The sequence below is a fragment of the Ptiloglossa arizonensis genome, chromosome 4, assembly GCF_051014685.1.
Source record: "Ptiloglossa arizonensis isolate GNS036 chromosome 4, iyPtiAriz1_principal, whole genome shotgun sequence".
Taxonomy (NCBI): domain Eukaryota; kingdom Metazoa; phylum Arthropoda; class Insecta; order Hymenoptera; family Colletidae; genus Ptiloglossa; species Ptiloglossa arizonensis.
The window spans coordinates 18,455,008-18,470,436 of record NC_135051.1 but is presented as its reverse complement, the minus strand read 5'-3'; the positions used below and the strand labels follow the sequence as shown (position 1 = coordinate 18,470,436).

Here is a 15,429-nt window from a genome sequence, read left to right as displayed (position 1 = left end):
GAGAATGTCTCTTCCGTGGATAATTAGCCGGGAGGTTTAATCGAGGTTAGGTTTCGGTAACGGCACTTTCAGCTGCGCGTACACGTCTCACGCACTCGCGTAACTAAATGTGTACTAGGTACAGTACCGGTGAAAAGTTTCCGTACACTCGGGCGAAGCGCTAGCGATCTTCGAAGTGCTGCAACTCGGTGGAGATAAATGCATTCTATCGGTCCATGAACAGTAGCACGACGCTCAATTTGTCTAAAAATTCGTAAGTCACCGAATCGAGATCTCACCATTCTACAAACGCCACTAGAGGTCACCTCAGGCGCTCGATTGTTTTTTAAATGGCCACTAGTGACGCACCTAGCCCCACATGCATTCTTGCAGCCCGGGACAGTAGCAAAACCCGCGATCTATGTACAAATTTACCAGCTCATCGAATTACAACTATCATAGGTATTTCAGTTAGGTACACACCAAGAGAGACACAAATTCTATTTGTTTTTGTCCTTCGCATAATAATTCCTTCGGCATTTATGAAGGACGTTTTCGGCCCGAATAACACCGTTCGAAATTACGGTCGCGTCGACCGAAGAAGGGGGGGGGATACCCGATAAACACCTGAGAAGTATACCGAGCCGCTGTGACCTATCGACACGTTCAAGAATTCTTCGGCGTCAATCTCGACGGAATTACTGCCTGGGCCGATTCTCGCGTCGCGACGTTCGCGAGGTACTCCAGCTAAAAATATCACGTGTTCTCGACGAATAATCGGGGAGTGGCGAAATTAACGCTCAAGGGGGTGAACGCGTCGAGGACTTCACTGCGAGTGAACGATTCAACATGAGAAGAAAAGCCTTCAGGATCGCGGTGTACAAAGAACGGTATTCTTCGAAATGTACGACGAGACATGACTGGGGGGCCGGGGGGGGGGCCCCTCCTCTCCGTGACGAATCCACAAAGTTAACCATTCCCTGTGGGTGCGAGGACGTTTGACAAATCGACTCTCGTTCCCAACGGTTTCACTGCCGAATTATTAACGACTGGTGGCTCGTAGCTTCCGATGTGAATCGACCCCCGCCCCCTTGCCCCCCATTGGTCCCCCCACTCAATACATACGAGTTTGTTCGGGCCAACCGGTCATCGACGAAGCGGGTATCGTAGCGTAAACATCGTTCGCGTGTTCGTCGTGTTTATCACTGAGAGATGGGGGGGGGGGGTCCAAGGGGGGCTCTCGAGGGAGTCGTGTTTGAAAATTGTTTTTCCGCGCACCACCGGTGTAAATCCTAGCCGGTTTTCGTCGTTCGATGGAAAAATATCGGGACGGTCGTATAAATTCCAGGGAATCGGTGGTCCGGGTAGAGGGGGAGAGGGGGGCTGGTGGAATTGGAAAGGGGGCCGTCACGGTTCTTTTTAAATGGAAATCATCCCGATTCGTGACAGGCTGAACAATAACGGTGGACCAATGTAGAGCTCGAGCGGAGGTGGCGGCTGAGGGGCAAACAGGGGGAGGTCGGGAGAGGGTTCCAACGAGCTGCATTGTTTATAATCACCCTGGTGCGTTAAATTAAATCTGCCCGGGACCTCAACCTCTGCCTCATTGTTTCCGCGTGTGATATCGCCGAGCCACCGGGAGGATTTTACGGTTGTACAATTTATCCGGGGATATTCTGCGAATTACGCGCTTTTCAAGCTCCAGCCCCTACCCCCCTCCCCGCCTCACATGAACGCGATCGCCCAGTTTACCCTCGTTAACTGACGCGAATTAAGCGAACGCGTCGCTTCATCGGCGAAAATCGGTGAACCCGCCGTTAAACCGCAATACTGATTAAGGTTTATTTTTCTGCCGTCTGCAATCTTTCGCGAGTGGAACTGTAGCAGTGAGATTTCGAGGTATATACGCGGCGAAGGTGTTACAACGAGCTGACGAAGGTTGATAAAGTGGACTTGGATACTGTTTAGGCACCTTAGTGGAAATTGATCCAGCATTGTTGGAATTTGTTGTCCGCATCTGGATACCGTTTGCAGGGCGCCTGCTCCGCTTCGGCGTAGCTCGCAAACATTGGTAAGAATTTGCATTTTCGAATGAATAATTCATACCGTTGAATAATAGAAGTTATTGTTATAACTCGACGTAATAAGCTAACCAACTGTAATCTAAACCAGGATTTCACCCTTTGCGACCTTCTTACTTTGTATATGTGTAATGCAGTAATATATTTATAGTAAATATATTTCAAGGTTAGAAAACTCGGTTCTCCGCCGCAAATAGAATTTAAAAAATTCCCTGATACCTTCGAATACCCGAGTATTATCGGAATAGTATTTGTATCGCATTACGCGGGCCAGTTGTCATACCTATATTGAAATTAATTATTGCTAAATTCGTGCAAAATATTTGTGTGGGGTTAACTTAGGGGTCTATTCGGACCCACGCCTGATCTCTCATCTCGAAAGGATTCCCTCGTGTAGAATTCGAAATCGATTTCTTTCTCGCAACGACATACTATAAGGTTACCAAAAATATCTATGCGTAATCCTTGCCAGCTCGATCTTTAACCCTTCAACCCCCTGAGCTCACGTTCCTCCCTTCTACGAAGAGTGGTAGACGTTCGACGTTCGCTGGCAATGAATATCGATCCAGGTTCAAGGTGTTCAAAAAACGAGCTAAAAATGGAGACAGAGTGGACGGGCCCGTTTTTATAGCTGATTCGCGACGTTCCTCCTAGACAATTTCTCCATTACCTAGAACATTGTTTTGAATAAAACGTTCGTGGAATCGGTTTGCATAATACTACGAGGAGCGAGCACGCGAATACGTCAGTGGCGGCGGCATTCTCATGGAAATTTTCAACGATCCTCGTAGACGTTGGTCAGGTCCGGGTAGAGGGATGTTCACGAGGTGTGGGGTGGGGATGCACAGAATGGGGTGTCACGTAATTTATTGCGGCCAATATTACCAGCAACGTGGCGAGGGATGGAGAACCTCGTAAGCCCCCTGCCCCCTTGGAAAAGTATTTTATGACGGTGGAGTGTCGCGTGTACTATGTATATATACTATATAACGCGCGAGATCCATTTTACGGAAGAATTTAAATAAATCGTTTCTTGATTGGAGGACGCGCAGGGGGTTGAACGGTGTGTAGCCATAGAATTTCATTTCACGGTTCCGTGTATAAATTTCGAGAGGGGTGTTTTAAGCATTTTGTTCACCCGCCTCGGTTAATTCGAGCATCGTGCGCATCCCTCGTGGTTGGTAATTTGTAAAATTATTCTATCATCCCTGTTAGAATATTATAATTATCATTACTAAGCATCTTTATCACGCCCACACATGGGTGTAGTATATAGATATATTTTCTATAGAGAAAAGTTTCCAATAAAGGTGATTTATTCGTGAATATCTCGGTAATTGTTACCATCAAACTGTGTTCCAATGCCGACAGAACACTTTTTGTTCGAAGTAGAATAACACGATGAAAAAAAAATTGTACAAAAACTTTTAAGGGACCGTTGCAAAGGGGAGAGTTCGAGCTTCAAACTCGCTCTAATCTTATTTCTGTAAAAAATTTTTTAAACAATCGGGAGCGGTTTGAAAGTTTTTAAATTCTTTCGAAACAAACGTTCACTTTTCCAATCGCTTCGGGAAGAAAAAGTATTTTCAGAAAAGATCGACTTAGTGTCATCGAAGTTGGGGCTTCGACCTTTAAAACGACCCCTCCGTTTAAAAAACATTCAAGCGTCTGATCGAGGCTCTAGCGACCTCTGGATGCTCACGATTTATCGTTAGTGTACAGTTACGTATTAGAAACGAACGAGTGTATATTTAAAAGCGACAAAAGTCGATGAATACGAAATCGAATAATCGTCGGAAATGAACCGTCGACGCGCACGGTACACAAGTCGGGCTATTTGCGCCGTAAATTGAGATCGCAAGAAAATTTCACGAGCGGGCGAAAAAAGATCGACGAACCACCGGAGTATTCACGTAATCGTTTCGCGGTAAACGGGGACGGCAGCCTTTTTGCGGCTTCGAAGCGGATTAATTTCGACGCGAGGCCGTAGCCTGAGAATTAGAAATCGTCGATTAAAATACCAGGCGACACTTGTTGCGCCGATTACCGAGCAAACATTTTAAAGCGACGGCCAATCACGAACACACAACTCGAGCGTGTATCTATAATTGTTTAAAGCGGTTACCGCGCCAGCCGGTGAAGCATTCTTTTTCAATCGATTACGCGTACCTTTCAATGAGGCTACGAAGGCGTGTTACTTTTACAACGGACTGTGCGCCAATTCGATACTTCCCGCGAATATTCACCATTCTTGCCGTTAAAGTACATAGTAGACCCAATTAATGAGAACTGAATGCTTCTGTTCCTTATAGATACTACAGACTTTTACCATTTTTACCATTTTCACCACTATTACCATTCTTGCCATTTTTTGCCATTTTTTGCCATTTTTTGCCATTTTTGCCATAAAAGTACGAAATGGACCGCAGAGATTCACATTCGGGAAAGTTCGTCACGTGAATCGTCCGCTCGAGACGCGCTTCGACTTTTGTTCCCCCCGATTTCGCTAATAATTTTCCAACGAAGGCCCTGCCCCCTTCTTTCTCTCCGCCTCTCACTTTGCCCAAGCCGCGCAAAATTCCCCAAGGCTCGAAGCAGAGGGTGACCGTACTCCGGAATATTGGACGTGGAGGATCCGGTCGCGTACGTCGCGACGCCGTGGAATCGCGTCGCGACGGCATCGTTCCACTTCACCGGCGCCCCTCCCACTCTTCCCCCACCCGGCACGCGAAACCGTGTCGTCTAATTGGGTCGCGCTATTTCGAGGCGACGCGTGTCCCGATATCAATCTTCGCCCGAACGTACTTGCGGTGTTCGCGTTTCTCGATCGGGAACCGAAGTTCGTGGCCCTCCCTCCTCCCCCCAGACACGCCCCCTACCCCTCGCTGCCCTCGTATTTTCACTTTCGACGTTGTTTTTCTCGCGTTCGAAACTCAACCATCGAAGCCACTGGCACGCCGATTTCGGGATTACTCGCAACTTGTTAACTCCGTATTTAACGTCGAGGGGGGAGCACAGGGGACCCAGAGGGGGCGGTGCCATATTTCCATCGCGAAGGCACGCGATACCGTAATTCCGGAAACCATTGTGCCGCCTCGCACGCCTCGCTTTGTTCTCGTCTTATTGCCAGGCGTCGCGACGCCGCGAACGATTTCGGCGTCGCGACGCATCCGGGCGACCGGTTTCCCGAACGTTTAACGCCATTTACACCGGGGTATTCACGACAGAGGAGAATTGGAACGCGAGAATTGAACACCCCTCGAGGAACTTCGGTGAACGTTCTGACGAATTTATTCATATTTTGTGAACAGTCATCGAAGTGAAACTTTGGTAAAAATTGTAAACGATTCGTCGTTTGAAGCAAATGTTTCGTGAATTTTTTTTGTTACAAAATTTACGAAACGGTCATCATAGTGAATGAAAATCGTGTATAGTTGATACCAAACAGACGACCCGTGAATTTTGTAAATCTCAGGGACAACAGTTGTCGAAGTGAAAGTTCGTTGAAAATTGTGCACGATTTATCGCGTTAATCCATAAATTTCGTAAATTCGAATATTCAAAATTGAATGCAATTAATCGTGCAATAATTTTCCTAAACTCAAAAAACAAAAATATTACCGAAATGATAATCCTGCGTACATTAGCATGACACACGTGCAAGATTGCTTGTGGGCGGGTCCTATTCGTTCGAGAGCAATCTTCTCGCGCGCGCACAGTGGTAAAGTCATTTCGTTTTTTTTTTTGGTGAAAATGAAACACGATTTTTTTTAGAGTGTATAAATATTTTTTTTATTAAATTATATATTCTCCATTTTAGAAAACGAAATGACTTTCCGAACAACCCAATATTTACCTTTCGAAAGGTAACATTCGGTACCTTTTCGCTCGTGTAATGCAGTCTTCAATATACTCCAAGGTGTGAGAATTGTCCCCCATTGAAGGTCTAAGAATTGCCAAAGATCCTAACCGTGGGGATATAAGGAGCTTGGAACTTGGTGAACGCGACCCGCTCGAAATGAAAAGCGTCTCTTCGTGTTCACAGGAATCGGACAGCTTGGCGGTCTTCTCCGAGTTACTCAGATACACCAGCGTCCGCGAGTTGAGCCTGTGCAACGCTCGCTTGCATCTGGCCGTCCACGAGGGTCCTTTGGCGAGATTAGGGCGTCGAGACGACGCCGGAGCTGAGCTCCTGAGGGCCGCGCCACCTCCTGCCTGTCCCGCGATTGTGTTCCTCAGGCTGGCCGGTTTTCAAGTAAGTAAATCCTCTTTTCCAGCTGCACGTCGCGGCTCTGTGAGATGAAAGGGATTCCCGGCCCCCATCCCAGTCTCTCGACTTCACTGTGAATCGCGTAATTGCGAATCGGATCGGTGGCCTTAACGAATGGACAAAACTCGCGCCTTTGTGATACCGGAACGATCGAACGAGAGCAGATTCTCCTAACAGTACTTCTCCCTCTCGCTCGATACGCTCCTTTTGCGCCTAATCTCCGAGGATGAGCTTCAGATGCGTTGAATCGCTTCGAATATCACCCTAGATCCGAATTTATTGAGAATATTCGCGATATGGAACGTGTAGTAGTCGTGGTAGATCAACTACGATCGCAATAGTAGCGCAAACGGAGGAAGGCCAAGGGGACCCCCCTTGGAAAAATTTTGTCAAATTTTTTCGCTCTTTTATGTTTCCGCAAAACCATCGATATTGGTGTTATTTGAATCGAATGTCTTTAAAGTATTGTATTAAGTCGATGTAACCGAAAAAGGGCAAGGGGGGCCCCCCTTGAAAAGGATATACATTTCTCTCGCTCTTTTATAAATCTATGTATCATTTATATTGATGTTAATCGAGTTCAATATCTTAAATAGTTTGTACCGAATCAGTGCACCCAGAGGGGGCAAAGGGGGCCCCCCTTAGAAAAATTTTATAAAATCTTCTCACTCTTTTACACATCCATAAGTAATTCATATTAGAATTGAGTTCAAAATTCTTGAATAATTTGCATTGAATTGGTGCTATCAAAAGGGGGCAAGGGGATTTTTTCACCCGCCCCCCTCCCCCAATATTCACGAAATTCTATTCCAAAAGACAACAGATCCCCCCGTTATACTTAACAACAGTAAAAAATATCGGGCTCTCCCTGTTGAAGATTTCTGGTTACGCCACTGGCTCGCAATACATCTACCTTGCGTATTAGTTTCTCGTGTACGATACACATACATACACATATATATCTGTATTATATTACCACAGTATCGACGAGTTCGAAGCTTTGTAAGACTTTCAAGATAGTATCGAATGTACCTGCCAGGTAATTCGGAGAGACCCCGGTACAGTTCGTCGTTGCTAAAAAAAAAAAGAAAAAAGGAAAAACACGAAGGGAACCGTGCCCCCTAATGTTGCCCCCCCCCCCCCTCGGAAGTACAAGTTTCTCCCATTGATATCGTTCAAGCGTTCTATAACCTTAAGTACGGACGCGTGTACCAGAAACGAAACGTAACGACGCGCACGGTTGTCGGGAGGAACGCGAGCCGATGTATCGGGTTTCAGACGATCTGACACGGCCCATTCGAGACACTCGAGCCCACTCGAACCGGACGATTCGTAATTCGAGGCCGTCGATGATTCGTTTGCGGTCTGGACAGCGGTCGACCTGACCGCGGTGGATCATTCGTCTTGGTTTAGCGAGAACTGGTTCCAGCCGACGAAACGACTCATTGGATCGCGTTGCAAACTCAACGAACGTATAATCGTGTACAAAACAGTTACCGGGGAGTTGTTGCACGGATGATAATTCGATGGATCCCTATAAAGAGGATCGTTCCACGGGTTATCGCAATTTTAGAAATTAGAGTCACACCATCTCGAAAGGCGAGCAAACAGAGAGGGTATTTAGGAATTTTTTCTACGGTATGATTGGATTAGGTTATGTTCCATTTTGGAGGGGTTTCAAACCTTTCCCTCTACGATCATGTGATCAACAAATGTTAAATTTCAATAAACTCAGTTCAGTAGTGTTCGAACAATTACCGACACCAACATAAAGACACATTACCTACACATAATGTTCATTATTATGATTTCATCAACCTGTATCGTTTTCAAGAATTCTAAATACCATTTCGTGTGAGAAGAATTCGTTTTTCTCTAATCTTGACGACGGTGTAACCTCTTGAACGGAAAGTAACGCGTGCTACAGTCCAGGGAGAAGAAATCTACTTGTCAAGGTCACCCCCTCTACCGTGAAATACACGTACTCTTTACAGTGCGCTACCAGTTGCGACAGTGATGAACAACCTTGAGAGGCTAATCTGTTCTCTTGTTCACTCGACGGGTGATGATTGCGATTCATCCCGGACCCCCAAAAATCTGCCCCATTCGTCTTCGTTCGTCGTCGACCTTGTTCTTCCGTCGATGTACTAAAGCAACGAAAAAGAAGAAAAAAAATCGAACAAAACGGGGACTAACGGTATCGTTTCTGTTTCCAGGTGACAGTGAACGATCGCTTGGCGCTCCGTGGACCCCTCCTTTTGCCATTCCTCGCCGGATTCACCGCTCTCAGCGAGCTCGATCTCTCTTTGGACAAGTCCACCATAGGTGGCAACAGCGGTTCCTTGTTATTCATCGACGACAAGATCCTCCAGCAGTTCTTCGCCTGTCTCTCCTCTCATTTCAGGAACCTACAGTCACTGAGGATCAATTTCTGGCGCGTGACGCTCGAGGACAGCGAGAAAACGATGAGGCAGATCGCCAAATACCTGAAGGTGTGCAACCTGAGCTTCCTGAAGGCAAACGGGCTGATAGTCACCGACAGCGCGAAAAAGATTCAAATGGAGCACGTCTTCGTCCAAACGATACTGACCCATCTTCAGTATCTGACCTGGCTCTGCCTGGACGGTGTCGAGATGACGGAGTCACAAGCCTCCAGTGTTGGTAAATGTGTGAGGGATCGTTATCCGGGCACCTCGTTGGAGATCAGCGCCAAGGATGTGCACGTCAAGTCGGTGAAGGCATTGGTCACCGCTGTGGAGGAAGGTGGTAGGGCTGAGGTGGTCTACACAGGGGGCTCCAACTGTAGACTGAAGATCACAAAGATCCAGAAGAACGGCAAAGCCAAGAAGAAGTGAGATCTCAACGTGGGAGTCCTTGGTTGTCAGCGACACGGAAGTTTCTTGATTGTCTAGGATCACGAAGAACCGTGACGCAAGGAATGTTGATCCTGATGGTAGATGATGATGATGCTGCACGTGTACCGTGAAACGTAGGACGAGATAGAACACGGTTTTGGAGAGGATCGGTCCGAGATCGGTTGAGTGCGATTTTCAGGATGTAACACCGATCCGGTGAAACGGATCTCGGAGAGAGAGAGAGAAAGAGAGAGAGAGGGAGGGAGATTATGGTGGGAATTAGAGAGAGTATAACGCATAGTTTTAGGACCGAGCCGAGATATCGAATACGTCGTACGTGTATCGTCGACGATTTTTTAGCCATAAGAGGCACGTAGACTAAGAAGATTACTCATGAAAGGGCGCGACGGACAAAGAGGATCGATTGAAGCCGGCTTCGGCACTTTGTGGTATTTTCGTCTTACTGTGATTTCCTTTTCCGCGCGCGTGGTCGCTCTCCTAACCGATAGATCACATTAGATCGTAGCGTTTTATTAGCTCGAGACATAACTCGACGGTCCGTTAAATTGCAGCGAGAAAAGAAATGGAGAATCGTTAAGGAGGACATCTTTGTTTTAGAAGTGGAGAGAGACGTCTTTTCAAAGACGAGGAAGCGTAAACGGTGGAAGGATGATTATGCAAAAAACGACCAACACACACATACATACATACACGCGCATTACCGAAAGATATTTAACGAGAAACTAAAATGAAAGAGGCTGTTGCAACTAGATACGTTCGTTGTTGTTAGATGGACTGTAAAATACGATTCAGAGTAATATATTATTATTATTATCGTCATTATTACGATCATCATCATCATTATTATTATTGCTATGATTATTAGTATATTCTGATCACGATTATCAAATGTTAACGATCGATTCAATCGCAATCGACGATCCAAGAGAATGAAAAAAAAAAAGAGAAAAAAAAATGGCTTTACCGGATGAGGCGCGTTGTTGGAGTCTTGAAGAAATTTTATAGATATTATATTCTATATGGTAGCGGGTAGAAAAAAAAAATCGTATCCGGCGAGACAGTCGTCGGATTTTTTCGAAAATCTGCGGTATACAGAGTATATAGAGAGAACGATGGCTAATTGTATTCGTATAAAGAAGATAAAAAGGAAAAATGAGAAAAAAAAATAATGATGGATACCCTTAAACGAGGCAAGAAGACACGTGCAAACGCAACTGCCAACATCGTAAAAAAAATAAATAAATAAATAAATAAATAATATCGTAGACTCGATCCGCGATCTATCGTCTATTGTCGGTATTAATCACAAGTTCGTTACTTTATAGGATAAGCAGCGTGCGGCTACGCAACAATTTCTATCGATCATCGATCGCCGAAGTGAGGGCGCTAGTTACGATTTCCGCTCGATCCCTCTTGCGAACCATTAGATAAGCCAAGAGGAACGCGATATACTGCCATGCATCTAAAGAAAGGAAACGGAAAAGAAAAAAAAAAAAACAAAAAAAATAAATAGAACTAGCTCGAAACGAATCAGCGAAACGATTCGATCGGTTTCAGTTTCAGCTCCGCGCGAAACAGTTCCACGCGATGTTCGCTCCCCCCACTCCCACTTTTTCGTACGATTACTTCGCGAGCGAAACGAATTTTTCGATTCACCTTTTTACCGTGTAAAGCGTCGCGCGCCGATTCTAATCGAATTTTCGGAACGCCGAAAATTATTCTCCATTTCGTTCGAGCGTAAAAGTTCTCGATCGCGAAAAATTCATCGACCACTCGAAATCATCGAGAGAGAGCCCACCCCCCACTCCTCCTACCAGTAACAAGAGTCGTCAGCGATTTTAACCTTAAAGCGTTCTCCGCTTTCGCAACACGCTCAAAGTATTCGGGTCGGAAATATCCCGAACGTACGAAACTCGCGTTTTTAAACATTTGTAATACAGTTAAAGAAATACAGAAGTATCCAGTCGCGTTACAATAGCTTTAATTATAGAGGAAGAATGTATTGCGAGAACGCGATGGGTCGAAAATGACCCGAGGAACGCGCTAGAATTAAGTACAGTAAGTGCCTCGCGTTCGAAAAATCGGGACCGCCGTTAATCGATACGCGAAGCACGGATAGAGAATTTTGTTCTTTTCCTCGTCGAGGACGAAGTTGTTTTCCTAAATACGTGTTCTCGAAAGTGACGGTCACTCGAGTCGAGAGAACGCGAACAGTGGTGGGGATGAGTCCTAACAACGAGTTCGAGCAACTTTATTGGTAGATGCACGAAACGTGACTGTAAACTGACTCATGAAATGGCTATCCGGGTAGACGGTCGAACAAAGACGCAATATTTTTCCTGTTTACCTAACGCGAAATTTCGTTACGATTGACGCGCGACCCCTCTTACAAGTTCTCTTATTAGATACACAGGGGCGAGCGTTCCGCACGGTTTTTCATTTTTGATAGTTTGCTATGTGTATATAAAAGACGCATCGATCCAACACCGTACGAGACGAACGAGATATTTAAAATACGATCCTGTTAAATTTTGCGAGCCCGTTTTTAACGAAGAGAATCGAAACGCGGCGAGACTGAAGCTGATACCGCACACGCGTATCGTCCGTGGCGTCCCAACGATCTCACCACGTGTGGCATCAGCTTCAGCGATTTTATTATAAATATTTATGTATTTATATGTGTATACATATCCTTCAAATAAATGTAATATGTGTTTGAAAGTCTATTAGTGTGATCCCCCCCACTCTCCCCGGTTCCGTGTTAATTCAGAAAAAAAAGACACGGTTGACTCGCTTAGAAGTGAACCATGTTGTTTTTAAAAGAAATAAGGTGCACCCCTGATCGAGCAATACAGAATGAACCACAAGTTTGCACAATAGTGTTCATACTTCTGTTTATTATTTACAATCTGTCGGTACTGAGGACATTCTCTTTCGTCGTCCGTTTATACAATATCGCTATTAAAACGTAACAATGTTAACATTCGTCTCCAGAATTCCATCGCTCTTCGTAACTTAAAAAAAATCTTATCGGGTCACAAATTATTTCGTCGTTTTATAGGTATACAGTATCTCGATAAAACAATTCACTATGTTATTCATACAAGTTCATATTATTTTCTATCGACGATTTGTTTTGTTCTATCGATAAATTTTGGCCTACGTCGTCATAACTTTAAGTACACAAATCGTACGTCTCACTACGTGGAATGCCTGGTCATGCTTTCGACTTACACTTATAAATCGTTCGTTAACGTAATTCAACAATCATTATTCGTTATTATGCTTGTAAAAAATGATGAATAAATGAATGAGTCCTTTTTATTGTATATGTATAAAATATGTAATAAGGAATTATGTTTGTTTAGATGATATTTTCGAATGAATAATGTGTCTTGCAATTCCGTTCCTATTAAATACAATCAAATTAAGTAATAGAATATTTGTTCATTCACTTCTAGAGACACTTTCTACAGAATATTTATTTTGATATTCGCAATTTACCTACTAAATGCTTCTACACGGTGTTCCATGAAAGTACAGACACATCGTAGTATAACAATCGCCCTGTGAGCGGCAAATATTTATAAAGTTCTTGGTATCGATCGAATTACACGCCAACAAAATGTTCAAAGTAAATATAATCTTGGGGAAAGCATAATTTCATACAAATGTAATAATCTCAATTTATATTACATTCTATAAAGTTGCATTTATATATATAATATATATTTTACACCTTTCATACAATACTGACTAGCTGCCTACAGCTGTCTGCGTGATGTTTCATTTTTTAACATTTTACACACTCGACCATAATGTTCAAATTTTAAGTTGAAATTCGTAATGCAATGAAACTTAGACGGTAAGAAAGGAGAGATAAAAATGTTCTTAAAAAATGTGGCTTAAATTAGCCTTGTAAATATAAAAAAGTCTAATTAATGCTATGCACTGGTAGTTTCTCTACGTTTTAAATGCAATTTGATATAAAGGCTTCAATGGGCAATACAAAATATTACTCTTCCAATGAACAAAGAGTACAGAGTCAACATACTTGTAATCAGAGATAAATCACAACTTGGTGGGAAAGTATATTGTTCATAAACATGAGCGAGCTGATATTTATATGTACAGTAGCAGAAATGAAGAAGTGGAATAAAAAATGAAATTCAAATATAGTCCTTAAGAATATGGTGTTATCCTGTATCAATCATTTCCACAGATTTTAAGAACTGAATAAATTCTTAAACAATTTGTAATCCAAGATGATATTCACTGTTACTCAGGGCAATGCATCTGCACAACTTTAAAATGGCAGAAATATTTTGCACTAGCGCAGTGTTCCTTGCTTGCTTCTGACAAACTCCGCAAACAAATGCAGTCTTGGAGCACTTATAAGAACACTTTATGACATGCACATTTTTTGTAGATCACATAGGTGCGTAATCCAGTTGAACCGTTAGATGCCTTACTCCTGCTGCTTGGAATATCATTTGTGTGTGTGCTACAACATACTTGGGCTCTACTGTTCTAGCCACTTCTAATTTTAAGCACCCAACATATACATCTGAACACAGCGTCCAGAAATGAGGTTCTTGTACACTATATACTCCAGCTAGTTGGGTCACTTTATTGTAACACTGTGGTAGAACATGGTCCAATGCTGCTGGTTGCCTTTGCATTAATATTTCCCATGAGTCTTTCATTAGTGAAAGCACGCTTAAAACTATCAATACTGAAATCAGCATGGAACAAATTGGATCTGCTATGAACCAGCCAAACAAGTACATCAGCACTGCTGATACAATTACACCTACAGATCCAAGAGTGTCTGCTAAGATATGCAAGAAAACTCCTTTCATGATCTGAGAGTTTGTGCCACTGAAAGAGGGATCGATTTCAATTTCATGATGATCATGGCTATGACTATGATTCGAATGGGAATGCCCATGACCACTGTGAGAATGGGAGTGAGAATGCGAATGGCCGTGTCCCATTCCATGACCGTGTCCATGTCCATGATGAAACACATATATTCCTACTAAATTAACTACTAATCCCAGAATAGACACAACAAGAAGTCTCCCATGTTTTATCTCTGGTGGTTCTATGGATCTTTCAACAGCTTCTGACATAATGAAGAGAGCAATAAAAAATAATAACAGAGCATTAACGAATCCTCCCAAAACTTCTGCTCTGACATAGCCATAGGAGTATCGTTCATTGGCTCTCCATTTGGTTATAACAGATGCAGCCAAACCAAAAAGTAAACCAGTGCAATCAAAGAACATGTGAAAACTATCAGATATTAGGCCCAAACTATTTGTCCATATTCCATACAGTAACTCAATGAAGGCAAAAGACAAATTGAGTAGAAGAAATAAAAACAAATTCCTAGTATTTTTATCAGAAAATATTAGGCGCTTCCAACCCAACAGTTTTTCTATTATCCGGCTACAGAGACTTCTTGAGTCTTTGTGGGAAAGTGGAAGCATTTTGTAACACTGCCAGGGCTGCTTCTATCAGTTCCTGTAAAAAAAAAAGATTTTCAGTACTTCTCAGTTTCACATATGTTTGTTTAAAATATCATTTTCCTGAATAAATTTCCCAACTACTACTATTTACACGATAATTTAAGCATTTGAACAAGAATTCTACAATTCACAGAAGGCCGTCATTCAACATAATCAAAAATATGTCGAATATAAACCGACGATCGCACAGCTGATTAGGGACACCTTTGGTTATCAGTCAATGACATCCGGTTATAATTGAACACACTGTCTTTTCGAATGAAACACACCGTTACTGACTGATTACTAGATTGTCATCAATTAATCGTAACTTGTAACGTGGAAGTCTTGTAACGCATAAAAACATAAATGACACGTAGCAACGGTGGAAGACACTTAACCTTACACAAATGTTTCTACCGTCAAACAATTACCTTTTTAGTACGACACTGATTATAAAGACGAAGACTTGTGTTCAATTTAACGATGGCAGAGGATATTCTTAAAGCAAATACATCTTGCAGACACATCAAAGGCAGTAAAAACCGGGACGTGAAAACACTCCGTGTGGCGCCATGCTTAACACGCTGCAGCCACTCCTAAGCAACTGACAGCTCCATATGATATTATACTTGACACGTCTAAACCCATTGTACAATAGAAGAATTAATTTTAGTTTAATCACTAATTTATTTACTTATTATTCTTTT

The 15,429-nt window shown here is 43.2% G+C and overlaps 2 protein-coding genes across 7 annotated transcripts in view; one reads left to right on the top strand and one right to left on the bottom strand.

Annotated features, from left to right (window-relative positions):
- The window catches only part of LOC143145130 (uncharacterized), a 265,611-nt gene extending 253,690 nt beyond the window's left edge, over positions 1 to 11,921 (top strand). For all 6 annotated transcript variants that reach the window (XM_076308175.1, XM_076308173.1, XM_076308174.1 and 3 more), the window contains 2 exons: positions 6,106 to 6,315; positions 8,547 to 11,921. In XM_076308175.1, coding sequence (XP_076164290.1) covers positions 6,106 to 6,315; positions 8,547 to 9,185 — 849 coding nt within the window. In that variant the 3' untranslated portion in view covers positions 9,186 to 11,921. The remainder of the gene's footprint in view (positions 1 to 6,105; positions 6,316 to 8,546) is intronic.
- A 159-nt stretch (positions 11,922 to 12,080) lies between these two features.
- On the bottom strand, positions 12,081 to 15,291 carry Znt86d (solute carrier family 30 member 7). Its single transcript, XM_076309655.1, has 2 exons — positions 15,154 to 15,291; positions 12,081 to 14,735 (listed from the first exon to the last, which is right to left on the bottom strand). Exon 2 carries the CDS (start codon positions 14,699 to 14,701, stop codon positions 13,637 to 13,639), a length of 1,065 nt encoding a protein of 354 aa, XP_076165770.1. The 5' UTR covers positions 14,702 to 14,735; positions 15,154 to 15,291; the 3' UTR covers positions 12,081 to 13,636.
- Positions 15,292 to 15,429: the final 138 nt, after the last annotated feature.